At 51.7% G+C, this 27,952-nt stretch overlaps 1 protein-coding gene across 5 annotated transcripts; it reads right to left on the minus strand.

The window, feature by feature from the left end:
• Positions 1–691: 691 nt before the first annotated feature.
• ARHGEF10L (Rho guanine nucleotide exchange factor 10 like) lies at positions 692–23,696 on the minus strand. Of its 5 annotated transcripts, none has more exons than XM_030507740.1 (28): positions 22,922–23,150; positions 18,384–18,468; positions 17,944–18,126; positions 17,795–17,822; positions 17,053–17,138; positions 16,854–16,937; positions 16,395–16,570; positions 15,861–15,977; positions 14,799–14,907; positions 12,762–12,868; positions 12,475–12,552; positions 12,223–12,402; positions 11,408–11,524; positions 11,228–11,320; positions 10,806–10,979; positions 10,035–10,180; positions 9,247–9,431; positions 9,035–9,150; positions 8,730–8,857; positions 8,547–8,647; positions 7,407–7,525; positions 7,060–7,146; positions 6,714–6,943; positions 6,468–6,622; positions 4,905–5,050; positions 3,225–3,399; positions 1,798–1,920; positions 692–1,713 (listed from the first exon to the last, which is right to left on the minus strand). In XM_030507740.1, the coding sequence occupies exons 2-28, from the start codon at positions 18,418–18,420 to the stop codon at positions 1,229–1,231; spliced, it is 3,765 nt and encodes a 1,254-aa protein (XP_030363600.1). In that variant the 5' UTR covers positions 18,421–18,468; positions 22,922–23,150; the 3' UTR covers positions 692–1,228. The 5 variants fall into 5 exon arrangements, with proteins under 5 accessions (XP_030363600.1, XP_030363603.1, XP_030363604.1 ...); XM_030507743.1 differs by lacking the exon at positions 22,922–23,150 and adding an exon at positions 23,644–23,696 and having other exon boundaries at positions 1,229–1,713; positions 18,388–18,468; XM_030507744.1 differs by having other exon boundaries at positions 1,229–1,713; positions 18,388–18,468; positions 22,922–22,934.
• Positions 23,697–27,952: the final 4,256 nt, after the last annotated feature.

Consider the following 27,952-nt stretch of genomic DNA (forward strand, 5'->3'; position numbering starts at 1 on the left):
AGCAAAATTGCAAATGAAAATAGGAAAAACAGATGGAAAAAGCCACAAGCTCTTTTCCACCCTCCCCATGGGCATCACTGACACTCACGATCCTTTGGCTGCAACCATGGCTGGTCCAGAGACTTCACCACCCTCTTTGTGCTGGTTCATGCAGATGAGATGGGGGGAAAACTTAATCAGAAAAGACTTTAAGGGCAAAGAAAGAAAAACCCAGCAAAGCACATTTGATGGCTAATTAGAAAACGACTCTGAGATCGGTGCAAGGCAGATAATCTCAGCTCCCTGGCAGCAGGAGCCATGCGGTCCCATTTCAAGGTTGAGCAGTCAGGAATATCAATTTGATAATTGTAATGCTACAAATGAAAATCAAATTGAAGCCAGTTAGAGGATGGCATTATAAATTGATTTAGTCCTCAGACAAGTTTTCACCTCCCTGGCCCTGGGTTTCTCCACTATGGATGGGTACCATCTCTGGGTACCAGAGATGGAGGTGATGGGGTACATCCTTCTGCCCATTTTCCCCTCTATCCCACACCATTTCTGGAGGGGAAAAAAGGGCAATTGGGGGCTTCCTATTGATATTTAGCTCCAAGGATCTGTACATCCTTAAACGTGAACACCTGAACAAGTCCATGTGATGCTGTTGGTGAAACAAGGGTAAGAAAACATTTGCACCCAAAGCACTGCAAAGAAACACACTGATTCCTATAGGATTTATTTCCACACTCCCAACATTTCCTTTCCTCTGGAAACCACATGTACTCAGCTCCCGAAAGCAGGGGATTTCTAACAAATATCCTCAATTCACAGTCAAAAAATGCCTATTTCAGCAAAACCCATCAGTTTGGCGCAGCCAGCACCCACTGAGTGCTCCCATCACTATTTCTGCATCTCCAAGTGCCCCAATATATACAGATTCTGTCTTTATACAGGTAATAATATACATCATATTTATATATATATTTATATATATAGATATTCACACGCAGACACACAGACGCCTTCGGCTGAAGAACTGGCACCTCCAAAGCCTGCAGGGAGGTCGCCATTCCCACCGTTAAAAACTCCCCTTCCAGAGCTGGATTTTGGGGGAAAAAAAGATCATTTTTCAGGTTTTTTCCTCTTTAAAAAACATCCAGGGTGATGCCCCCAGGGCAGGACCACCCTCGGCAGCTTTTGGATGGCTTTTTGAGGTAGGTGCCAGGTGGAGGGGGCAGGTCCTGGGGTGCTATAGCATCAATGGGACCTGCCAGATGAGCAGGGTGCTGTCGGCATCGCTGCCCCGGCGCGGTGATTCGGCGTTGAAGTTACGGTAACCCCGACCCCCTGAGATGATGGCCACCGAGGAGATCTCCTTGCGGGGGGTGTCACGGGCACAGGGTCTGCTCCGCACCCACACATCAGGGTCATCAGCCATCTCATAGATGGAGCCATCCTCTTCAGTGTGTGCTGGTGCGCCGCCGACCGGCGCTTCCCGCACCGACAGCAGCTGCCCCGGGAGGTGGGAGGTGGATCGGAGGCGATATTGTAATAAAATCCCTTTTTTCCTCATTTCCCGAGGAGGGGGACCATCCAGTTCTGGGGGTTTCTCTTCCTCACCCTCCTCTTCGTCCTCTTGGTCACCCTTCAGCACATCAGGTGCCAACGTGCTCAATGCCACCGCTAAGAACTCCACGGGGCCACCGTGCCCATTGAGGGACACCATGCCTTTTCCTGCCAATGAGAAGAGAGAGGTTGCTAAAATCAAGCCCTTAAATCAGGTTGTATCCATGTAGGGTGGGTTGTTTGGGTGCTCACCAGTGATTTTGGGGATGCCCTCCAAGCGGGGCACAGGCAGCAGCACAATGATGCCCTGGTCGGTGCCCACCCAAAGCGAACCCTGGCAGATGAGGAGGCTGGTGACACGGACGTGTTTGTGACCTGTGGGGATAAAAAGGAGGATGAGGGATGATTTTGCAGCAGCATCTTGCCAAATAACCCATCACCAGTGGGTTCTTCATGGGGAAGGTACTCCAGAGCCCCCTAAAACCAAGCAGCACCTTTGGATGAAGGTCTTCACGCCAAGGAGACCGCTACAGATATAAATAAATCAAAAGAAGAGGAGAAAAATAATAAAGCAAGATTTCTAATGGCAAATGAATATTTTATTGCCAGGACTTAACGCTGCACAGCATCAGACTCGTCAGAGCAATCTATCTGTGGAGATGCAACTCTGGTTTCTCTGGGAGGACTTTATTAATGACCTGTCGAGTTAAAAAGGATGAGGGAGAGCAAGTTCAAAAGCGCATTAATAGCAACACGCACTCGCCCGGCAAGAAAAGGAAGTGATAAATATTTTAACATGCCCTAAAAAGCAAGAGGAAAAGTGACTTAACATGAGTAACGTGCTCCCAACTAATTACACAATTATGGAGCTGGAACAAGGAGGGAGACATGCTTATGAGCCCGGTGGGGGTGAGAGCAGGATGGGTGGACGCGGCTGGTAAATGGTACTAGATGGTAAGTTGGGGGAAATAGGGATGCCCAGGGCAATAGCAGTGGCGTGTGTGCAGGCATAGGGTGCAAGGATGCATGTATGGGTGCAAGGATGGGGTGCAAGGATGCATGTACGAGTGCAAGGATGGGGTGCAAGGATGCACGCATGGGGATGAAGATGGGGGCAAGGCTACATGCAAAGATGCACACATAGTCTAAAGATGGGGTGTGTGGATGCGGGCAAGGGTGCAAAGACGGGGTGCATGAATGCACACATGGGGATGAAGATGGGTGCAAGGATGCACACAGAGCAAAGATGGGGTGCGAAGATACATGCAAGGATGCCCCAAGTGCAAAAGACGGGGCACAAGGATGCAAGATGGGATGCATGGGTGAGGTGAATGGATGCACACACATCATGCAAGCATGGGGTGCACAGACAGGGCGCATAGATGCAATGAGGGATGCACACTCAGGTGCAAGGGTGGAATGTATGGATAAGATGCATGGGAGCACGGGTGCAGGTGGGATGCACAGATGCACACATGGGTGCAGAGATGCCACCAGCTCCCTCTGCAGTCAGTGAAGGGAGACCCCACTGGTCCAAGCTTTACACCATTAAGCAGATCAATTCCTCACAGTTTCTCTACAATCCAGCACAGCCATAAAGCAAAGCAACACGTCTATGGGGTGATGCCCCAATATGCCCATTCATTGCAATTAAGAGCCAGGGGGAAAGGGGAGCTCACCCGGGAGGACAAAGGTGGTCCTGGTGGCGATGTTGATCTCCTGCAGGTGCTCCAGTGTCTCGGTGTGGAAGAGGCGGATGGAGGAGCCCGAGGAAAAGGCCATCCAGACCCCACTGCCTGCCTTGATCATGTGTGTGACACTGGCCTCTGTGTCCGGGTGGGCCTCGAAGGTTTGCTGCCAATGAGGAATTGCAAAAGGGAAATCAAAGGGTTGTTCCCTAAAATCACTGCTGGTTTGGGCTGTCTCCAGCTTTAGGGCTGCAAACCTGCACAGGGAGGGGACCAGAGTGACCTTGAGGTCCCATCCCTCCTCAGCAGCTCTGGTTTTGGCCAAGGACACTGAAAAAACCTCTCCAAACCTCTCTTGGGTGATTTTGGGATGATGACACAGCCTTTCCCACCCCTCTAGGGTTGGTTTCTACTTTAAAAGATTCATTTGCCAGACTAAATGTATTTGTAAAACCCATCCCAAGATGGGACGAGACCTTCCTGCTTCCTTCCACCATCCCTGGAGACATTCCAGGCCAGGCTGGATGTGGTTCTGGGCAACCTGATCTAGTTGAAGATGTCCCTGCTCATTGCAGGGGGGTTGGACTGGATGAGCTTTGAAGGTCCCTTCCAACTCAAACTATTCTATGATTCCAACCCCAAAAGTCAGCAATCAAAGGCTCAGCCCCTCCACAAGAGCTATTCGGGGATCACAGACTGACCCATCTGCTTCCCAAGCTCCCTGCTGGATCATCTCCTGTCAGACACAGGATACAGCCTGCAGGAAAACCACCTTTTTTGCATCAAAAATCCCCTCTGCTGCAGCCTGGGCAGGATTGAGGGATTGCCCATTGTAAAAGCTCATATCTGCATCAAAGAATTACATCACTGGGGGAGAAACCTTCATGGAGCAACTTCACCTTCCTCACTCCTATGGCTTTGAGACATGTTTTTGCTTCAGGATTTAAAAGCAGCAGCAAAACCAGGAGCTGGTATCGATCCCCTGATCCAGCACAGAGCACTCCCCTCCCTCCCAAATCCTGCCCAAACCAGGGATGAATAGAGACTTTAAGATGCCTTAAAGTCTCTATTCTTCCTTGTTCTCCACCCCGCATGGGATTTACTCCCTGATGCCTTATTCCCAAGTCACCAATCCCATCCAGGCAGACCCAAGACCCTATTCCCCAGTCCTCCAACAAATACTATTTACTCCATCCCCCTTTCCTATGTTTTCCTCCCCCCATCACTTTTATTCTGCAGAAATTCCCACCTGTCATAAATAAAGCCAGAGACTGGAAACGAATCCAGCCCTCAATGCATTATTCATCCCCAGCAGCGCCTTAGGCTGGATTTACGACAGCTAATACATGCAAACTAAATTTGGGCACTAAATGTGAAAATTAAAGGTGGGAGAAAGAGGGGATTTTTTTAAAGCAAAAAGCAACTATTCAGCATTCCCTGCTTATGCAGCTGCGGGAGACGTGTCGGCATCCTCCTCCTGTGACCCAGTGTGGGAGGGAAGGGACCCAAAAGTGATGAAAAGCAGCCAAAAAGGGTTGGTTTGGGCATGATACAGGCAGGAATGTGCCCATGTGCGTGCATCATTTAGGCCTCAACCCAGTGTGATCCCCCAAAAGCCACCACTGTGACCCCACATGGATGGAGCACAGGGGTCCTGCTGATGCTCCCTACCTGGGCACGGAGGCTGGTGGCATCGAGGACGGTGACCTGATTGGCACAGCTGGCCCAGAGGGTCTCATCCAGCGTCAGGAGAGCTCGCACAGGGCCGGTACCCACAGCCAGGCGGGTGGGCTGCTCTGCCGGGTCCCACAGCCCCCCTGGAGCAGAGATGAGGGGCACAAGATGCTCAGCAAAAAGGGAAAATCATCTTTGGATGGAGGTGAAACCACCCTCAATGTCCCCAGTGTCACTCAGGATGCCTCCGAGCGCCATAATGCCACAACCAAAAGGATGGGGGGAGTTTGGAGCCACAGCTTCAACCCCCCAAAACTCCTTTGCCCCTGTGCAAACAGCTTTTTAGCAGCAAACAACTGGCCACCTGCAACACTTGGGCATGTTCTTTGCTGGAAAAGCCAAAAATCCCTTTTTTCCCTCGAATTTAGTTGCTCTTGAAGTGACACTCCAGAGCCGATTCATCCGGGGCCGATCTGGAGTGTCCCTGTGAACAGTATCCAACCTGGATTTGGATGAATTCACCACCAGCAGTGGTTGAGCAGCTTCAATAGATAATTGCTCTCATTTTCTTAGTTCCAATACAGTTTTTCTTTCTATAAAACCATAAGATCGGAGGGATAAAAGAGCCTTTTTGGGATGCTCAGACCTCTGCTCCCATCTGCAGGGGTTTGCAACCGAGCTGCCTTTCAGCACATCCTAATTTCCAACGTCAAAACCAGCTATTTCAGGAAAGCTTCTGCCTTCCGAAAAGATGGGGATGAGATTAAAAACCCCACCCGCAGCCCTGCCAGCCACTTGCTGCCTTCAATGTGCATTTATGCAATCGAAATTAAATGAAAGCCGCTTTAATTGTCTTTAAGGGATGTGCAGCACCCCAAAATGCAGTTTAAGTGGCTTTGGTGGCTTCAGGTTGGCGTGGGTGCTGCTCTCTGCAGGTTCTCGCAGCTCGAATGAGGGGTTTTGTCCAAAATTAGGCCATTGCAACACATGATTTGAGGCTCTTTCCTACCCTCTAGCGATGAAGCAAAGGTACTTAACAGCCCAGGCGAGGAGTCCCTGCAAGCTGCAAGCGTTGGCCTGAGCTAGAGCCATGGAAAGCAAACCCAACAACGAGCTAATAAAGGAGACGACTTTTGTGTGGAGGGGATTTAGAGGGGCTCAGCTCGGTTTATAGCACTAAAAAGGTAGGGGTTTAAAGCCAAAAGTTCTGAGACTTCATTCATCCCAGCGTTAGACTCTTCCTGCAGCCCACTAGTGCAACCACCCTCCAAGCAAACCCTTTGCTGCCGTATCAAGCCCTCACCATGACTGTTTTCCACATGTTTTCCCCCAAAACCAAGCCCCTCTTGCATTTATCGTGGCAATGCAAAATATCTGGGCTATTATTTAGCGTGGGCTGCAAGGAGAAGTGAAATAGAGGGGAAAAATACATGAAAAACTGAGATTTATCACTATTCAGCAGGCAGCATCTCTCACTGGCATGAAGAACCTCCCATTCCCTGTTTTTTGTGTGTCCCACCAGAAAGCCTGCTCCAAAAGCACACTCAGAGCTGTCCTCACCATTGCTCCTGGGGTATGCAGCCACGGTCCCATCCTGCAACCCTGCAAACAGGTACTCGGGGCTGTGCCTCAAGCAGAGGATGGGTTGCAATCCTGGGCTTTTGCAGGTCAACAAGCACGGTGTCCCCGTGTCCACACTGCCATAGACTGCGATGCTGGGGAGAGAAGAGGGGGAGATGCAGGAGATCATATGCTGGTCCTCAAGGTTTGGTGCTGGTGATTGCACCGAAGAAGATGCAGGCTCACCTGCCATCCTGTAATCCCAAGCACAGGGTGGGATGTGGGGTTCCGGGGGGCTGTTCGGTGCTCAGTCGGGGTTCTTGGGTGCCTGATGGATCCCCCTTGCCCACCTCAGGGATGTACTCCATGCATAGCACCGGTGAAGCCACCGGGAAGGACTTCACCGTGCGCGGCACAGCGCGGTTGAGGGAGAAGATTTCCACTTGCCCCCCTGCACCTTCCTGCCCCCCTCCAACCTGCATGGACCAGGAAAGGGGTGTTGGCACCAGCCACCAGCACTGCAGAGGGGGTTTGCTGCCAGCATGATCCAAACCCAGCGGGTTTTGACCCATTTTGGGGTGGTTTTGCTTACCCAGAGGTAGCCCTGCGGCAGGGAGGTGCTGACAGCAGAGAAGCCCAGCAGTGAGGACTGCACCGGGTTGTGCACCGCAGCGCTGAGCTGCAGGAGAGACCAGGATACAGGGGGCTGTAGCACCCCCAAATTACCCCAACACATGCAAGGTATCAGTGCGTGCCCCAAAATCTGGGATCCAGCCACAGGATTTCCAATTTTCCAGGGTGGATCACACAAACTTCTGCCTTTGCAACCAGCGTGGCCATCTACCCCCATGGGATTTCTGCCTTTATGCCCCAAAATGCTGGATGTAAAGGGGAAGGAGGCATTGAGGGGTTGGAGAAGAGGTTGGCCATCACTCTTACCTGCAGATCGAGGGCCTTGGAGAAGGCAGGCATGTGGCAGGAGAGGATAGGGCACCAGAAAGGAGCTTTGCTCTTCTTGTCTTCATCAGGACAGAGCCAGCCCGGCTGGTTCTCCTCCCCTGTGGCAAAGCAAAGGACATCACGGATGGCCAAGACACCTCCCAGCATCCCTTCCTTCCCTGATAAGACCCCAAAATGAGTAATTTTATGTGCAGGGCTCTCATCTCCAGCCCCAAACCCCCATCATCTGTGGAGCTGGGATACATCTCACTCCTTTCCTCCAGCAATTGCACCCTACAGCAGCGCAGAGCCAAGCAACCACCTCAAGCAGCAGCAAAAAGCGCCCCCAAAACCCAGGTAATACATATGTAAAGGGGGAAAAATGCACCCTGATGTGTTTCTTCACATTAGGCTTTAATGTGTTTTCATTTCTAACTCACAGCTACAGGATTATCCCTGAGGCATCCCAGATTAAAGAAAACAAAAAGCCAAACAACACATAAACTGTTAAAACCAAGAGAATCAAAAATCGCTCCAGCCTGGGGGCACCCAAGCACTCAAATAGGATTTCAAAGGATTTATTTTGGTCTCCCATTAAACTTATCTCTCTTTTTTTTGCTGCAGTGGCTGGTGGAGTTAAATAGGAATAGGGATAGGGAAGCAGCAGGAGGGATGGCTCCTCCCTTGCTTATTCATAGAATCAGAGACTGGTTGGGAGGGAGCTTAAAGCTCCTCCAGTTCCAACCCCTGCCACGGGCAGGGACACCTTCCACTAGAGCAGGTTGCTCCAAGCCCCTGTGTCCAACCTGGCCTTGAACACTGCCAGGGATGGGGCAGCCACAGATTCATCGTATTTCATGGAAAACCGATCAGCCCCGACACCATTGGCACAAGAATCAACAGAAATCCGTCACTATGTGATGCCAACTTGGAGATGTCACCCAAGAGCAGCAAAACACAAAGTATTTTAAGCCAGAATGAACCAATTCCCATTATTTCCAGTGTGCAAACCCCCAAAATGTTCTCCATTACCTTGCTCTGATTTTTCCACCCACCCCATTTTGTTTCCAGATGCAAAGCTCCCCACAGCTCCCAAATTTGGCTTTCCAAAGCAAGGGTGATGCCCATAGAGCTACTCACGCAGTCCTATCTTGGCCAAGTGCAGGCGGTTCACCCAGGAGATCTTGCTTAAGGGGTTTGGAGTGATGAAGACCACCATGACGCTGATGGGGCGACCAGATCTGCATAGGGAAAACGTCAACAGGTTGATCTTCAGCCTCCTCCTCGGGATGGGAAGAGCCCACTTATGATCCACAAACTCACTTGTCTGGCTTCCCAGGCAGCAGGAGACGGAGGCGGCACTTGTTGGCGGAGTGGATCTCCTCCTCCTTCACCTTCATCATCCTCTGCAGGGCCAAGCACCAGTCTTGGGCCACTGTCATGTTCAGGTTCTGTGGGAAAAGTCATGGAAGTGCCTTCAAAACAAGCCTGAATAATCCCTGAACTTCCATGGGGCTCAGGAGGATGAAGTGTCCAGTGGTCCCTGAGGAACCACATGGTTATTGCAAAGCATCCAAACCTGGTTCTACCCAACCCATGAGTTCAACCACGCTTTGGCATGTAGATACCTGGTAGGTGCCATGCAAGGTGCTGATGAGAAGGGTGATCTGCTCCACCACTGCCAGGTCCTTCTGCAGGTCCTGCAGCTCCTGGAAGAGCCGTGGTGGCCCCAGGTAGACTTTATCTTGGGTGGAGAAACAGAGAAATGAGGCCCATGAAGGATGCTCCATCCCACCCCATGGAAACCAGCCCAACACGGGATCAAAGGATGGGTGCTCACTGTGTGAAGCCTGCCCGGCCGGCGCGTGCTTCTTGGCACCAGCGTTGTGGATGACAACGTTGTCCTTGTCATAGGCACCGCTCTCCTGCCCCACCTCCACCACCTGCACCTGCGGGAGGGCCGTGCTCCACTTCACCACGTATTTGGGACCCAGGGGCACCAGGCTGCTGATTTCCAGTTGGCCTCTGCCAAGGGAGGATGCAAAGATATACATAAGTAAACCATTCGGCACCATGGCTTGTCCTGAAAGCCCTCACAAAATGCACTGTGCAAGCCAAGCCCCAATTGCAACCCCACACCATGCCTGAACCCCCAAACGTGGGGCACGCAACCACAGCAGACCACGCTCAGCACCTACCCTGGGTTCACTGGCCTGGAAGAGGGGAAAAATGATTAATAAGGAGGTATTACGGGGCACTCAAAGCTTTCCCCCTCTGCAGCATCAACCTCCACCAAGCCCTGAGGTCCCAGCAGGCTCCCAAACCCCACACCAGCTCCAGAACCCTACAGCACCAGGGGATGGAGGCTTTGCGTGGACGTATGCCAAAAATGGGGGGCAAACAAGCCCCAAACCAAGTGGGCTCCCCCTCCAAAGCAAGGTTTGACATGGTTTAGTGACAGTCTTGGGGTAATGGTTGGACTTGATGATCTTAAAGGTCTTTTCCATCCTGGTTGATTCTATGATTCTAAGGTGAGGTGGTTTTACAAGTCCTTTGGGTAGAGCTAGCAAAACCCATGTTGGTGGCTTTGCAAAGTGATTCTGGGAGTCTGGGGCCACCAGCACGTACTTGAAGTTGATGTTGGCGCAGACCAGCATGTCGTTGAGCAGGAAAACCTTCCGCTCCTTGGACTTGATGAGCTGCCCACGGTCACCATACACCGTCTCTGTCAGCGTCTCGCAGAGCAGGAGCTGCCGCTGCCCAGAGCTCAGGAGCTGCAAAGGGGATGGAGGGTCAGCCCAGGGGCTCTTGCAAGCCTCCTGCCCCACATTGGGGTTGCCTTTCCCTTGTTGCAACAGTTTTCCTCCAACCAGGAGCATGCACATCCCGAAGTTCCACAGAGACGGCTGTGCAACATGCTCTGAAGCCATAAGATGCCAAACCCCTTTGCACCCTGTATGTCCAACCACCAAGAGAGCAGAGCCCTGAAAGACCAATGTAGCCCCTTTTTGCAGCCCCTGTTGGGTCTCTCTTCAATCCCCAACCCTAAATCCTGATGCCAGGATGAGCTCAGCGGGTGCTCCGCTGTGGTTTTTGCCACCAGGGCAGTCCCCAGCTCAGGATGTGTCGCAATAGCTTCATTTAGGGGATTTCTATTCCACCAACAGTTGCAAAATCAAGAAGATGAGATGAAGCTGCTGGTCCTTGCTTTTCTCCGGAGAGGAATTTCCCTGTGCCAACTGCAAGATTTGCTTTAGCTCAGCATCCTTCAGGATAAAACAGGGATCCTGGCTTCCCGAAACCCCCAACATGGAGAAGAAGGTGGAAGTAGCAAAACTCAACCACCAGCTCCAAAATCTACCCACCAGGAGGTTGAGGAGGTGAGGCTGAAGGACCCACCTTGTTGAGGCTGCTGCGGTCGCTGATGCTCTTGCTGAGCTGCTGGATTTCGGCAACTTGGTCAGCCAAGCGCTTCTGCTCATTGAGCTTCTCTGCCAATGTCTCCAGCTCAGTGAGGGCCAGTTGGAGGGACAAACGGTCTGCGTGGCCCTTGGGAGTGTTCTTCAGCATGTCCTGGAGCAGAGAAAGGATGGGGGACAAAAGCCACCCCAGGAAAATCAGCCCCGTTGAGGATGCGATGACTGGAAGCGCTTTCGGCACCTCCAAAATCAAAGCTTGGGAGATGATCCTTGGGATGGTCTCAAAGCTACAACCAAGCTGCCAACCCAAAAACATGTCCCTTGCTGAACCCTTTCCCACAGCATCCAGGCTGCAAAAATAGGGTGCAAAGCAAGATGGGTGCAGGAACCCCTCACCCGTACCTGCAAGAGGAGGATGAACTGAGGGAACCTCTGGATGGGCTTCACCATCAGCCCATAGAGTGTGACCCGGTCAGCGCTGGCCATCTGCCTCTTCTGCAGGGAGGAAAAGGCAATAGAGAGGAGTTGTCACCCGTAACGGTGACCAGCAGCACTGTGCACCCATGTGTGGGTCCTGCTGACCTTGAGGAAGTCAAGGAAGGCGGGTTTGGTGAGACAAGCCTTCTTGATGAGGGACATGGCAGTGGTGAAGTTGTTGACATAGTCGCTGTAGACGTCCAGCACCATTGACTTGGAGAACTAGGGAGATGGAGGAGAGCTGTGATAACATGGGGCTCCCCCAAAGAAGGGGATTGGGAAAGTAGGGGGGTTCTCATCTATTTTTGGAGTGAGTCCAGAGAATAGCCATAAAGATGATGTGCTGGAGCCCATCAGAGGGCTGAAGCAGCTCTGCTCTGGAGCCAGGCTGAGAGAGCTGGGCTGGGGCAGCCTGGAGAAGAGAAGGCTCCTGAAGGGGAGACCTTAGAGCAGCTCCAGGGCCTAAAGGGGCTCCAGGAAACCTGGAGAGGGGCTTTGGACAAGGGTCTGGAGGGACAGGCCAAGGGGAATGGCTTTAACCTGTCAGAGGGGATATTGAGATGATCTCTTGGGCAGAAGCTCTTCCCTGTGAGGGTGCTGAGGCGCTGGCACAGGGTGCCCAGAGAAGCTGTGGCTGCCCCATCCCTGGCAGTGTTCAAGACCAGGTTGGACACAGGGGCTTGGAGCAACCTGCTCTAGAGGAAGGTGTCCCTGCCCGTGGCAGGGGGTTGGAACTGGATGAGCTTTACGGTCCCTTCCAACCAAAATCATTGTATGACTTATATATATATATACAGTGCTGAGGATGCTGGTGGTACCCAGGTTGGGATTGCATCACTTAAACCCTGCAACACACCCCTCTACCACTGAGAGGGGCCCAGGAGGAGGTTTAGCAGTGGTCTCCCAACTTTTCCTCCTACCGAGGCCACAAAGAGGTCCCCGATCTTCTCTGCTGAGTCCCACTCAGCCACACGGGATGCGAGGGCGATCTGGAACATGGAGTGGCACTGCAGGATCTCCTTCAGGCGAAAGAACACCACCTGGCACTTCCTAGCGCTCAGCACCTTCGGCTCCATCTCCATCAGCGGGTTCCTGTAATCCTGTGGGAGATGCCGGTGCATCAGCATCCCTGAATCCCTGTGCTCCCCATCCCAAAGAAGGGGTTCTCCCACCTGCAGGATGCGTTTCAGTGAGTCCACGTAGCTCCGCTCGCTCTGCACGATGGAGCCCAGGATGTGTCTCCGTACCACCTACAACAACACCGGGGCTCAGCCGTGGTCCCCCCCTAACCCCAAATAACAGGATGGAAGGGGGCCAATGTGGGCACAGCGTGCTGCAGAAGCGCTGACACAGCAGCATCGCACTCTGCTGACTTGCCCTTTCTCTGGTTGCTCAATCATGGTATGAAGGGGAAGCCGTGGTTTACCCCCCCGAACCCTCCAACCCGCCCCACACCGACCTGCTGCGGGCTCAGCCCCTCGGGCATGGGGCCCAGCTCCGGCGGCGGGTGCTTCATGTCAGACACTGTGACCTCCAGGAAACCCGTGTCCTCCTCCTCCGAGTCCCCTGCGGGGAAAACACCCACAACCAAACACCAAATCAACCTCGTTTTAGCCTGTTTTGGGGTCTAAAGTAAAGCCTGTAGCCCCATCAGCTGCTCGGCTGGGGATGCATCCGGGTTTGGAGCTGTGATTGGAGATGGATCCAGTGTCCTCCCAGCATCGCGTGTCCCTCCCTAAATCCCAGCCACTGTCACCGGACACCAGCATGAGTCAGGCTGTGAGCAGGGACCGAGCCAGCTCCCTGCAGGGAGGGGACAAAAAGGCTCCTTGTCCCCAGGAAGCCACCCTGGCTGGGGGAAAAGCCCCCTCATCCCGCTCCAGGAGTGAGTGCGAGCAGGGAAAACAGGGTGGGAAAGGAGCCAAGAGCAACACGCAGTAGGAAATAGGGAAGGCGAGAGGCGGGTGCCTGGTGCCCGGCACCGGGACCCCTTACCCGAGGCTGAAGCAGCCGAGGAGGAGGAGGGTGAGCGCGCCAGAGCGGCATCGCGATATGGAGACGGGCGCTTCTTCCACATGGCCGCAACCGGCCGCCCCGGCCCCATCCCGGCGCCTATAAATAGCCGGTAACGGGGAGGACCGGGCTGGAGGGGAGGGCGCTGATGCCGGGTGACCTTTTTCCTTCCCTAATTTTGGCAGGAAGGATCACCGCCCTCGGCCACCAGCTCCACAGAGCTCCAGAGCTACCTGAGAGGGGGCTGGTCTCCCACAAGGAAGAAGGGATGGGATATGAGGAAACGGGCTCAAGCTGCACCAGGGGAGGTTTAGATGGAGATTAGGAACAATTCCTTCCCCAAAGGGTGCTCAGGCATTGGAACAGGCTGCCCAGGGCAGTGCTGGAGCCACCGTCCATGGAAGTGTTCACACAGCCTCCTGGTATCTGAAAAGGGCTACAAGGATGCTGGAGAGGGACTCTGCATCAGGGACTGTAGTAATAAGACAAGGGGTGATGGGTTCAAACCCATTAACAATGGTTTCAGGTTAGATATAAGGAAGAAGCTCTTCCCTGTGAGGGTGCTGAGGCGCTGGCACAGGGTGCCCAGAGAAGCTGTGGCTGCCCCATCCCTGGCAGTGTTCAAGGCCAGGTTGGACACAGGGGCTTGGAGCAACCTGCTCTAGTGGAAGGTGTCCCTGCCCGTGGCAGGGGGTTGGAACTGGAGGAACTTCAGGTCTTTTCCAACCCTAAACTATTCTATGATTCTACACCATGTAGAGAAGGCCCTTAGTGACATGGTTTAGTGGTGGACTTGGTGGTCCTGGGGTTAAGGTTGGACTTGATGATGTTATAGGTCTTTTCCAAGCTTGTTGATTCTGTGATTCTCTCCATTTCCATGCCCTGGGGACAGAACATTTCCATGCTCTGCAGCACTGTGGGGCCAAGATTCTCTCCAGCATCCCAGGGACCCCAAAAGCATTTAAGCTAAGCCACGTTGGAGACATGCAGCAAGGATGGGACACACACACTGGATCCTCTAAGCAGCCCCAGCTGAGCCATGAGGCTGCCCACCAGGATCCTACCTCCCCTGTGATGCTCCAGGGAGACCCTCGAGCTCCGGCGGTGCTTTTCCGCCTCCACCACCCTCCTCCTCCGCTCCCCATCCCCTACATGACAGCAGGAGGGTTAGGAAAACACCCCCAAAAATCGGTATTTCAGGGCAGATCCTGCTCTGTGTTCAAAGGGAACACCCATGGGTGCTGCGTGGTGGGGTCACTGTCTTGCTCCCCAAAGGACATGAGTGTTTGGAGCGAGACAAACCAACCAAGCTTGCATGTGGATGCAAAGAGTGAAAAGATACCAAGTAAGAACTTAAAATGCAGAAAATAGATCAGGAAAGATGAAAGTCATGGGAATCATAATGATTTTTTTTAAGGAATATACCCTCAAAAAGGTGTTTTTTTGGCTCTCAAAAGCAAGAGGGGGGGGGTTTCCCACTTACCTGGTGCTTCTTTCCGGTGCAGGAATGTCACCTTCCTCATCACTGCAATCTTGGTCTTCTCCAAACCATCCTTGGTGCCACTTTTCGCCGCTTTCATTAGCTGGGTCATCTGGGCAGGGGGATGAGAGGGAGCAGGAGGCTTGAATCAGCACCAGAACCCCATTTTGGGTCTGGATAGAGTGGCAACCCTTTGCGAACATCTCCTCTGAGCACCATCCCTCATTTTGGATATAGTGGTACCATCCTCCTGGGGACATCCCACCAAGCATCATCCCCCATTTCAGGTTTGGGTAACAGCAGTACCATCCCTTTGGGGACATCTCCTCCAAGCATCATCCCTCATTTTGGGTCCAGATACAGTGGTACCATCCTCCTGGGGACATCCCCTCTGAGCATCATCCCCATTTTCCCATGCAGCCGGATGGGGAGGAAGATGAGGCACACGACTGAGGAAGGAGGATGGCTCCAGCATCTCTCCTCCCTCTGCAGGGACACAACTGCAGGCAAGCAGGCATGGGCAGAGCATGAGCATGCAGCAAAAGCAAAGAGGAGGGAGGGAAGGGAGGCACAAGCGCATCCATCCCCTCCTCCTGGCTGGGGTTTTATGTAGGAGAGAGCAAAGGCTTGGGGGGGTGTTGGACTTTCACACCTCAAATCACAGCAGGTTTAGCCCAAGCTGACATCAGCGTCTCCTTCCCAACCCCAAACTGGCCATGAAGTACCAGTCTGGATGGTTTGGAGCTGGGAAAGTCTCAGGAATCTCCTTTTCCACCTGATTTCCACCCTGTATCAGGGGGGAAAACCTTCTCAGATCCATCTATCCCATGGGAAACCTCGCTTGGTCCAAATGCCCCTTAAAAGAAAAAGACAAACACCCAAAAAGCAAATGGTTCGCGCAGTTGCAAGACAGATGGACATGAGAGGCAGCTCTGTGATGTTTAACTCAATGGTCTTCTCTTCTGGGGGATAAAATGGGATGAATTCAGCCTGGATAAACTCCATGAGGGTGTTTTCCCGTCCTTGGGAAGATCTGGGGGACAAGGGACAGAGGAGGGACAGTACCTTCCAATCGTACTTCTGCTTCAGCTCCTGCATGTCTCTCCCCCCAACTCTTAAAGCCAGGATGTCCCTCTTAGTCCTGGTGTATCTCTCCTTTAGTCTATTCAGGTCTGGAGAAAGCTGAGCCCAAAGCAAACCAGGCGGGAGGAGAAGGCAGAGGAGGCAGAGAAGAGATCCAGGTAAGCAGCCAAAATATAAAAAAGAGGAGGAGAAATCATCCCAAAGCAGCACAGTACAGGCAGATCTTCCCAATAATCCAGCTTCGCTCGAGCAGAGAAAGGAGGAAGCGCAGGGAAAGGGCAGCAGCCACGCTCCAGCAGTGCCAGAATGCAAAACCAAAGGGAAAAAGAATAAGGGAAGGAAGAAGAAACAGAAAGAAAAGAACCCCCCAAGTTTCAGGCTGGCTTCAGACTGGGTGAGCCAGGGAACCGCAGCATCCTCTGCGTCACCATCAAGCCTGGCTGCTCCGGTGCCTTTATGCAGCAAACCCAGGGGAATAGAAGGGAAATAATAACAATAAATAAAGTCAAGTGTTACCTTGGGCTGGAAGGACGCCCGCTGCTTGGCGGGCTCGGCTTCTGGCTTGGTTTCCTCGCCTGAATCCTCACTATAGCTCTCGAACTCACTGGAGCTCCAGCCCAAATCCTCGCCCAGGCGCGTCCCCTCGCCGCGCTGCACCTCCTCGTAGATGAGGCTGTGCTCCGTCCCCAGGCCTGGCAAGCAAACATCAGCTCCTTTTCCTTCCAGGAAGGCAATTCTCCCTCCTTAGGGACCCCAAATCCTCAGGGTCCTGCAACCCTGCTGGGAACACATCTGCCTTCATCCCTCCCAAACCCCAGTGGTTTTCCCATTGTTATCCCCCTCTGCATCCTCCTTTAGGATGCGCTTCTCCTTTGCAGAGAATGCCTTGGTCTTCCCAGCTGGAAAATGGGCTCGTGGTCCCATGGGAACCCATGGAAAATGGGGATCCAAGGAGAGGGATAGGTCTGCCCCTACCATCATGCTCAGCATCGAGGTTTTCACAGGGAACATCATCATAGATCACATCATCCTCCACCTCTGGGAACTCGAAGCGCTCACCTTTGGGGGGACAAACACCCCCCCAGAGACTCAGGTCAGCACCCAAGGATCAAACCAGGATGGAGAAACCTTTCCCAAGCCTTGACAGGCTCCTTTTCCCTGCATTTTAACACACCTTCGTGGCCGCTTTTCCTCTTCCAGGTCTGGGCACTGATGTGGGGGTCTCCACCAGCCTCCCCATTGCTCACCCCCACTGGCAGCCTGCAGGGAAGGGGGTCAGGGAGCCCCTCAGGGTGCAAATCCCCTGGGATCCAGTGCACCCAAGCCCTCAGCCCCCCATAACCCTCCATATCCTTATTATTGGGGTTCACAGGCACAGGATAAAGCTTGTGTTTGTGACCCCTCCCCAACTGCATGCTTCCTTCTTCATCGATTTGGGGGGGTTCTGGGTTTCAGGGTCACAGTGGCTTTTTAAGTAGATCCAAGCAACCAGCATGGGAATGATACAAAAGACCCAAAAATGGCTTTTTTAGCCTCATTTGATGCAGGGCAGGAGGATGTGCCAGCATCGGGGAGCACAGGGGGAGGATCCCCTCATCCCTGGTGGGGTCCTGCCCCTCTTACTGCACCTCTGCAGGCTGCAAGCCCTCCTTGCAGCTGGGGTGAACACCAGCCCCCTTCAAACACCCATCCCACGGGGGTTCTCCCTCATCTCCCCATTTGGGGGCTGGAGAAGCCCCAAGCACCCAGTTAACCAAATCCACCCCAAACCCCTGCTTGCAGCCCCTTTCGCGAGCAATGGTGAGAAGTTGGGGAAACTGAGGCACATCGAATAGGGGGGACAAACCCCAAAGCTGTGCTTTGTCATTTAAGGAACTCAAAACCCCTTAAAATCCCCCACCCAGAACCCCACATACCCTTCCTGGGTCTCTGGCACCAGCCCGTCTGTGGAGAGGAAAAGGGAAGAGAAATGGTGTTGGCACCCAGGCTTGCAGCAGTGCCACCCCAGGCATCCAAAGGGGACATGGTGGGGACATTGGGGACCCCCCTCAGCTGTGTTCCTCACCACCACCAGAGCTGGTTGCACGGCGCCTGCGAGGGGGTGCCCGGAGGACAACTTCACTGTTGGGATCAGCCGCGGAGTCCTCCTCTTCCTCCTCTTCCTCACTATCCTCAAAGTCAAAGGCTTCACCGAGGTCCTCCTCCCCGTGGGGCAAGGGGCTGGGGGTCTCTGGAGTGAGATGGTCACCTGTGAGCAGAAACCTGGTCACTTGTTGTCCACCCATGGTGCTGCAGGAATGAAGGATGCAGTGATGGAGGGATGCAGGGGACAGAAGAGAGCATCACCCCCAAAGCTTGCAAGATGCAGCAGCCCTTTATATTCTCATGATCCCAAGAGGTTCCAATGGGGATGTGGAGGATGCCCCATGGTGATGCATCCTCTTTCTGCCCAAAGCTGGGTGTCCTCCCACCAAAATCACCCCAGCTCCGATGGGTTGACAGTACCTACTGCAGGGTGAGGGGACAGCTCGGATGATGCCATGGCACAGGGGGTCCAAACGATCCACCTGGGCCCTTCCCTGAGGCTTTCCTGTGGGAGAGAAGGAGAAATGGGTTGAGAGAGGGGATCAATACCCCCAAATCCATGCCTGGGAGAGGAGGAAACATGTGAAGACCCCAGGTATGATGGATCCAGCTCCGGCTGCTGCAAAACCTTGCAAGGAAGCAGAAGAGTTACTCCCAGGTCGCAGTTTCCACTGCAAATCCAGCTTGTGTGCAGCAAATCCACCCTGTACACAGCAAATTCACCCTGTACACAGCAAATGCATCCCCTGCATGGCAAATCCAGCTCCGAGCTTCAGGCTTGAAGGTCCTGGAGGGTGGGAAGTGCCATGAATCCTCCTTGGGATCGATGGCTCATCCGCTCCGGTAACTAGAGGCGCCCGGCACGAAGGTCACCAAGAGGAAGAGGAAGGACAGAGCTGGGACCCCCACGCCCGAGGGACGAAATGACAGAGGAGAGAAATGACACTGAGAGAGGCTGCAAAGAACTAAACTCTGCTGATTTGTTCCTGCTAGAAGCAGCAACTGGTGCACGAGGGATGTCACTTCCCCGCTCCACAGAGCCATGACCCCCCAGCTACCATTTCTCCCTTGCCTGGACCCTCATTTCCATTGGGATGTGGATATAGTGGATGCACAGACCCAGGGTGACCCTCAAGAAAAGGATCTACTTATTCTCCCTATACCAAACCCCCTTAAAGTAGGTAGGGAGGTAGAATTGCATTTACCCCTGGAAAACAAGCTGTAAAGCCCTTGCCATCACTGCACATGCACAAGCTGATGCTGCAACTCAGCCAAGCTGCAACCCCAACCCCATCCCACTGCAAACCCCCCCAAAGCATCGAGCTAAAACCCATCCAAACCTTTCCCAGACATCAAACCAACTAAAGATAAACCTCTTCTTCCCCTCCTTGACCCGCGTTACTGCTGCAAATCCTCTTCCAGCCACTTTTGCAATGAGCCCGTTGCCTCCACAAACACATTAATAGGGGTTTATTCGGGAGGAGGACCCAGGGACACTTATTTTTCCTCCTTGAACTCTTTTGCCTGCCCCTTGAAGCAGAAAGCAGTTGGCAGCCAAGGCTGCTCTCAGATGTCACCTAACCTGCTTCCCATGAGCGTGGGAGCAGGCGATTCCCTCCACCCTTCCTTTTGCAAGCTCCGGGTTTTATCCCTATGGATGCAACACCACTCAAGCCATAAATCCACCAATGTGAGGGGCAAAACCCAAGCCATACTCCTGCAGCAATGCCTCCAAAAAAAAGAGCAAAGCAAGTTAAAAGTAACTTAATAAATGGGTAAAATAAGCCCAGCAGAGAGATTCTGATGGGCTTATCCAGAAACCAGTTTGCTTACTGGTTTGGTTCACCCTTCCAGCAACACGATGGCTTCTGCATTCAGAGAGGGGAACAGGAGGTCGATGTACAGCCAGGCCCCTGCAGCTCGATCCCGATTTTATCCCACTAGCAGGACAGGAGAAGGTCACATCCCATTTTGACAGTTGACATAAGCTCCCATCAGCCCAATTCTGTCCCAGGGCTGGTTATTTTCCCGGCTGCTTCCAAGGAGAATCACCAGGTCCCCAAAACAACCCCCATGACCTTTAATTGGGGCTTGCTAAATTAAAAGAAAGTGGGTTATTTGGCATCATTTGTCACAGCAAAACTGCTGTGAGGGGTAGGAGCATCCCAGTAGTAAAATGCATCCCATGGGATGGGAGAGGGGGGAGAAAGCTGGTGGGGACAAGCTGCCCTGCACCAGCGAGATGCCCCAAACCAGACTGCAACAGCAAAAAGGGGATGCAGAATAATGCAAGAAGGACGTGGGGATGCAATTGTCATCCAAGAAGGATGTCGGGATATGAGATCATCCTCGGAAATATGGATTTAAAGCCAGCAGGAGCTGCTGGGTCCTCACCCTGTTGCCAGTAAGCTGGAGGCAGCATCACAAGCCCTGGTTCAGCCCCGTCTCCCTCCCAACCCGGGTGGGGAGGAAAAATAAATAGATCCAGGTCTAAATAAAGCAGAAAAGCAGGAGCATGTGCAGAGCCCAGCGACCGGCAACTATTTGGCTTTAGTTTGGTTATTTTTAGCCACCGCAACAGAGCGACAGGTCCCAGCTGGTGGGGATGGGTGCCAGCCCCGAGGTGCCAGCCCCCAGGAAAGCATCTTCCCACCAAAACCCCTTTTTCTTTAATATAGGAGCTCCCAAATGACAAAACAGATTCAAAACTCCATAAGATCACAGCGGGATGCAGCAGGATTTACCCTGGGAATCCCTCCTGCTCTTGTCTGCATCCCTGCCATGTTAATCCCTCCTTATAAATAACCCTGGCACTATTTATAAGGGATGGAGGGGGTAGGAAATAGAAATAAGAATTAGCTTTTGTGTCCCAAAAGTTTCCTCCAACTCCTTATAATTCCTCCAAATGATGGTCCCACATCCCAGTGGCAGCTTCAAGGGTTATTTCCCCACCTGGATTATTTTCTACCATCACCTTGGTCAGAGAATAGGAATAGAGAATAGGAATAGAACTCCGATTATTTCCAGCACACAGGATGCCAGGGAGAGCCAGAGCAAAGCAGGAATGTTTTCTCCCTAAATCCCAGTCCTTTACATTAATGATTTTAAAGAAGCCAGCAAACATTTGCTCCAAGGTAAGTTGTTTTCCCAGGCCTAAGTGGGTCTGTGCGGCGCGTTATCAGTGTTGTAAGGGCTTGAGTGGTTTATTTCCCAGTTTTCCAAGGAATTAATTGCAGAGATTTGAAGTTGGCACAGTGGGAATGTGGGCTCCAATGAAGAAGTTATCCTCAATCTTCCAGATTTCCCCAAACTGAGTGTTTTGATGTGGTTGTGGTTGGTGGAGGCAGCCATAAGGGATGGCTCAGTAGGTGATGGGAACGAAACAATAGCAAAATGATGGGGTTTTCCCCCTAAAATAAGCCAAAAGATGGGGTTTTCCCCAAAAAATGGTGTTTCTCAGAAAAAAAGCCAAAAGAGGGTGTTCCCCCTAAAAAACTCCATGAAAATTCAAGATTCAAGGCAATTTTGTGATTATATCTGAAAAACTCCCACCAAAAGGCATCATCTTCTAGGAAAAGCTTTTCCTCAACACGGTGTTTCCCCCCTTTCACCTCAAAATGGATCTTCTGGGCAAATATTCCAGCTAAAGACCCAAAACCTGGAAAACTGCCACCGTTTTCCTTCTGATTTTCCTTTTCAACATCGCAGATGAACCGGAAAAAATCCATCCCTTGTCCAGCTCGTGCCATGAGTGCAAATGCAGAGAAAAGGGAAAAAAGAAATCAGTAAAAAAATCAGAATTACAGCACGTAAGTAGTAAAAAAAAGAGCCCATTCTGCAAAGATTTCTTGTCAAGAAACCCAAAAAGCAGTAAAAAGCTTAATTTAGCGCCAAAAACTGTCCCCAGTTTAATGCTTACCTCAATCTCTGCCCTTTAATGCTTTGCAAAGCAATTGCAAAGTTCACCCAGTGCAAAACTAGCCCGGAAAGGAATTTGGAAGGGAAAGAATTTAAACAGAAATAACAACAAATGCATAAAAAATGGGTTTGTTTTTTTTTTCCATTATTAGTGTTTCCCAAACAATTCCCAACAATTTCGGGGTTTGCTTTTTTGCAAAGCACTAAATTAAAACCCCTTCCACCCTTTTAAAGTGGTTTTTCCTCCTCCCAGTGCTCAGGGGTCACCTTATTATGGCTGAAAAGGGTCCCAAAAACCAGCATCAGGCATTGACAGCACCAGATTTGAGATTACCTACCCCAATATTCTTCATTTCTCTGCCTGTTTTGCAGACCCCCACTCAAGCACCTCACCAAATATTGCTTATTTCACCTTGAAAATGCATTTATGCCCTTTTTAGGCTGGTATTTTGGGACAAAACCTGCTCTTTGCAACCTGTCATCTCCCTAAAACACTCTATACATTAAAAAACCCCTAAAACTGGTGAAAATGGAGGGGAAATGATATTGCAGCTACTTCACCCCCTTTGCAACCTTCCAGCAATGCAACCTTGCACCCCAGTGCAACCAGTATCCAAATAAATCACTAAAAAGGGGGAAATTCCCATGATTTGCTGTCAAAATGATCCTGGAGGAACCTCAAACCCCCCCTGAAATTGTGTTTTCCCGCAGGTGCAGGAAAACCCAGGAGGGATTTGCACCCAATGCAGATTTGGGGTGAAAAAGCCCGGGAATGGGTGTGGAATTAACGTGATGCACTAACAGCCATCTCCTCTCTCCCTGTTGCTGCTTCTTTGTGCTTATATACTTAATAGTAATTTAACCAATATAAAGTATTTTTTCTATATAAAACCAAAGCACCGAGCCCTGGCGGCAGTGGGAGGCAAAGGGCGACCTCCTCCTCCTGCAAGAGGATGTGAGCACCTATAGATAGGAGGTTTCTTCATATAGAGATATGGCTTTATGGGCAAGGAGGGGAGGGGAGATGGGGTTTTGCTGACCTGGGAAGGCCGCGGCTCCTCCGGCTTTGTATCCGCATCGGCCGAGCAGGCCCCCGGCGGGGAGGCAACGTCAGGGAAAACAAGGAGAAATCCCCCCCTGGATGGGGATGGATCCCAAAGACCCCTCCAATGGGGTGCAAAGGGTGGGTGACACCCAACCGGCACCCACCCACCCACCCCAGCACCCCCAGATCCCAGCAGCCGAGGGCTCGCAGCAGGATGGGAGCCGCGGTCCAGCGGCTGCACCGAGGGATGCCGGGATTTTGGGCATCTCCCCCCCCTCCCTCCCCTTCTTCTCCTTCCCAACCAGCTCTGATTTACACCCCTGGTGTTCCCTATCCTAATAAATAACCTCCAGCAGGATTTAGCCCCCTCCTTGCCTTTTAACCCCTTATATGCCAGAGCAACCTGTTAACCCTCTCACTGCCTACAGTGCAAAACCAGCCTGGACCAGGAGGGATTTTGCAGCAGGAGCTTCCAAAATTGCCAGGAAAAGAGGAATTTCTCTGGGATATTTTACACCTAAGCCACCAGCTGCAGGGCTGGAAGTCCGAAAATGTGACTCCACATCCCCATTCAACTGTATTTCTCCCCCACCACTAAAACCCCCCCCAAAACACACTATATATTAAAACTAAAAAGCTAAATTAAATCAGTGCAAGGACCCCATACCTGTATGTATTTAAATGCAATATCCTGGCTACAAAATGCCCCCGTCTTACCTATTTCATTGGCATTTGGGGCTGTTTTTCCCACTGGGAAAGGAGTTTTCTGCTGCTGCCAAGGCAAGCACACCCCAGCTGCTGTCGCCCAGCCCTGCTGGAAAACACCCCTGGCGAACACATTAAATAGCTGTCAGGTTTATTCCAGCTTGGAACCAGCCAAACAAGCCCAGCAAAAGTAAATAAATATATATATATCTATATCCCAGTGCCCTTCGGATGACTCGCAGGCAGCCGGAAAAACCCACCTTTTCCTTTGGGTGACGGGAATGCTGCTATGCCAGGGATTGCTGCCTATGGAGGGGCTGAGCCCTGCATGGAAAACCTCTTTGCAAGAGGGAGCAGCACCCCAGGATCATGGTGGAGAGGACTTTATCCCCACTGTCGCAATATTTGGAAGGGGAGACCCTCCACAGCCTGTTTTGGGGAGGCTGAGATGCAAAAGCATCTCAGTGGCGATCATAGAGATTAGTTCTGATTTTTCGGTTGCATTTCAATCATGAATCAAGCCAGGACTTCAAGCCCTCCCGAAGGAGCAAGGGTGCTACTGCACCCCAAAACCAGCTCCGCAAAGGAAAAGAGAAGGGAGCAAAGAGCACGCAAAGCACCCACTCCCTTTGCAGGCTGCTTGCTTTTGCCTTTGCACCAGCATCCGCAGAGTGCGGGCAGCACTAAGAAAGGTCCCAATGCACCCGCAGCTCTACATAGGTACCATGTACCCACAAATCCATGCGGATATACAGGGACTAACCCTCTGGTGAGTCAGCGCTGGCTGGCGATTACCCAGTTTGCCACCACAGTTGCATTGACAAAGGAGGTGAGTTTGTGCACACACCGAATTACACCACATCACCCCCTACCCGGGCACCCTACACCCCCAGCAGCGCTTTGCAACCCCCCTCACATGGGTGCACCGATGCACCCTGGTGCATTAACCTCCCTGAACCCCCAAAAACTCACCCCGTGCCCAGCAAAACTAGGAGCAAGGAGGCATGTGGGTGCCCGGCAGCACTGACTCATGCAGGGCTGGGCGCTGGCGTCAGCAGGGCTGGGCCACCCTGGGGTGCTGGGAGCTGAAACAACACCCCCAGAATAAACCCATTCTAAATGAAAGTAGATTAAAAATAAACCATCACCCTGCAGAGCACCTCCTCTGCGAGCCAAGGGGGCTGGGACCAGCAAAGAGCCCCATCAAACCCCACTTGTGAGGATGCATCGTTGCACCCTGCAAAGATTAAGAATGTTTTTCCAGCTCCTTGCATGAAAGGAATCTCATGCACCTCCTGCTTATACACAGGGCAACCTCCTTTTTAGCCAAAAGAAATCTATCAACTTGGTTTTATGCATCCACAAAACATCAGGGATGGAGGTTGTGGGGTTGGGGTCACCCACGGTGATTTAACCCTGCCTACCGAAAGGTAGTTTTTGCATCAAGGATCCAGACCTTCCCCCCTCCAGGAAAGGTCCCATAGGAGATTTGGGCAAGCAAACAGCTTGCACCCATTATCAGCCCTTAAATAAGCAGCCATCTCCTCCTTCTCTCCCAGTGATGCTGATGGAGCCCAGCTGATGGACCCTCACCCTGCACCCCCCTGCCCCAGGTGCTGGTTCCTGGTTTAAAATGCAAACACCAAGTAAATTACACCACCCACCGCCCCCCACCGTGCCAGATTTACACCCTCCCCATAAAACTTTACAATCTGTAATGCAGGAACTCAACAAACCTGTTTTTCTGGGTGTGAACAGAGACTTTTTCAAGCAACTTGAAGTATTTGGCGTTTAAATATCCATTGGAGTGCACTGGGTGCTGTGTATGAATCAGGTGATGTGCATGGAGAGAGGTGTTTGTTTGAATATAATCAATCCATGTGAATAGATAGATATATTTATAGAGATCGATGTAATTGGGGTGATGGAGCCGGTGTGGGGAGGTGCTCTCTGCTGGGACCCTCCCAGGGAAGGCTTTGGGACATCTTCTCCAAGAAGCGTCCCAACTTCTCCAAAGGTTTTTATTTGGGAAAGCCTTGCAGGGAGGCTCCAAAAGCTGCTGCCATGAAGATGCTAGAGCCCTTGGTGCATGGTGTAAGAATACAAGAGAGCAGCTGGACTGGTTTTCTCACTGGTGTCCCAACCAAAAACTCCTCTGAAGTGCACAAACCCGCCTTGCAGGGCCTGTGGATGCAAGCTCGCAATTGTGCTTTCATCCTTCCAGCTCATCCCTTGCTTCCTCCGCATCTCCCAGCCATGCAATTCCCAGCAAAACAGTGTTCTCAGCAGCAAAACCCTCCTGAAGCCCCATCTTCCTGCAACATCCCACTGGCCAGAGGCAAACCAGACCTTCAATTCCCCTCTCACCTACACTAAATGCTTGGGAAAACTCCACGTGTGCCTCACCCGCAGGATAAATCCCCTCCCAAAGCACCAGCAACTCACTTAAAGACCCCGGCGGTGCAAAAGGAGCCTGGAAAGGGACTTGGATTTATTGCAGGAGATCTCCTGCGGGATGCACCAACTGGTTTTGGGCTCCCTGGCTGCGGGCAGGGCATGCAAATGCCCCTGGATCCCATTCCCACGCCGCACCCTCTCCCCAGGACAACAGGATTTCTGCAGAGGTTCTTGCTGCAAACCCCCCTTTTCCCATTGCTGTGGACACATCTAAGTATCCCCATCCCCAGGGATACCCCAAATACCATCGGCTGGGGATGCAAATGCAACTGGATCGGGGATTGCAAAAGGTGAAACAAGGCCAAGGTTATCCTAGGTGAGTCACTCTCCATCTCAGACTCCCTTGGGAATTAACAGGTAAGACCAGTTTTTCCTTATCCAAGTTAAAAACCAGTTTTACCCGCAGCCTGATGCAACCACCTCGAAACCTTCCCATCCACCCTGTCCAACCCAGTGGGCATTCGGGGGGGAAAAATCCCGTTTTTAGGAACAACCCAGGTTCCAGCGCTGGCAGCATTTGAGTTACATCATGTTGCTATCGTTATCATGGAAACCCCCTAAATAAACCAAGTCCCCAGTCTACTACTTGGGAGCAATGCTTTTAATTTTCATTTTTTGCCAGGATTAGGACTAAAACCTGCTAAATAATTCCTAAAATATCCCAAATTTTAAAGGAAAGGAGCAAGAAGGTGCCTGGGAGGGGAATTTGGCCGGGCGCTCGGGCTGCACGCTGCAACACATCCCATAAGGGAAAGGAATCCTCACCACCAAATTACTCCTCAGCAGCAAAAACCCTTTTAAATCCACCAGCTTTTTTGGGATGCTGAAGGTCTGAGGCCACGGTGCCTCTTTCCCTCCTTCCCCTGGGAATACATCCCAAATTTTTCCCCATCCAACCTTTGATCTTCCAAACCCAGCCGGAGCACCGGAGGTCGCTGCGCTGAGATGCTTGGTGGATGACTTGGTAAGTAGATACTCATTTATTTATCCCCTTTAAAGCACTGAGGAGGTTGTTTTATTCTTAAGTAACACCAGGGTTTTCCAGCAGTTGGGAATTTCATGGTGGGTTTTGCAAATGGTGCCCACCAGCATCCCGTGGGCCTGGGTCTTCACACTTGAAAATGCATCACAACGTGCAAATGCATCATATATCTATAGAATCATGGAATGGTTTGTGTAGGAAGGGACCTTAAAGCTCATCCAGCTCCAACCCCCTGTCACGGGCAGGGACACCTTCCACTAGGGCAGGTTGCTCCAAGCCCCTGTGTCCAACCTGGCCTTGAACACTGCCAGGGATGGGGCAGCCACATTCCTTGGTATCTTCTCCTGATTAAAAATTCCTGCAGTGAGGAGAGCGAGGGCATCTTCCCTCTTGTAAAATAACATAAATCTCTATTTTGGGGGGGTCAGAGAGCATCTTCTCTGTGAGAAAACTCCTTTGCGAGGAGATGAACGTGACTTTGCTCCTCTAAAACACCATCCTATGCAGTAGGGAGGAGTGCTCCTTTCCTTTGCAACACCACTGCAATAAAGGCAAAATGTGCATTTATTTCTTGTGTGGGGAAAAAAACCCCACTGGAATAAAGTCAATCTGTACAGCTATTTCTCAGGGAAAAACCATTTTGCAATAAAGCAAATAATGCAAAATGTGTATTTATTTATTGGGGGAAAAACCCACCCAGCAATAATAGCAGTGAGTGTACTTATTTACTGAGGGGAGAACACTGCAATAAAGTCAAAATGTGCATTTATGTCATAGGGAAAATCACTGCAATAAAGGCAATATATGCATTTATTTCATAGGGAAAAATCACTGCAACAGAGGCAATATGTACATTTATAGAGAAAAATCACTGCAATAGCG

This window comes from Strigops habroptila, chromosome 16 (assembly GCF_004027225.2).
Source record: "Strigops habroptila isolate Jane chromosome 16, bStrHab1.2.pri, whole genome shotgun sequence".
Lineage (NCBI taxonomy): Eukaryota > Metazoa > Chordata > Aves > Psittaciformes > Psittacidae > Strigops > Strigops habroptila.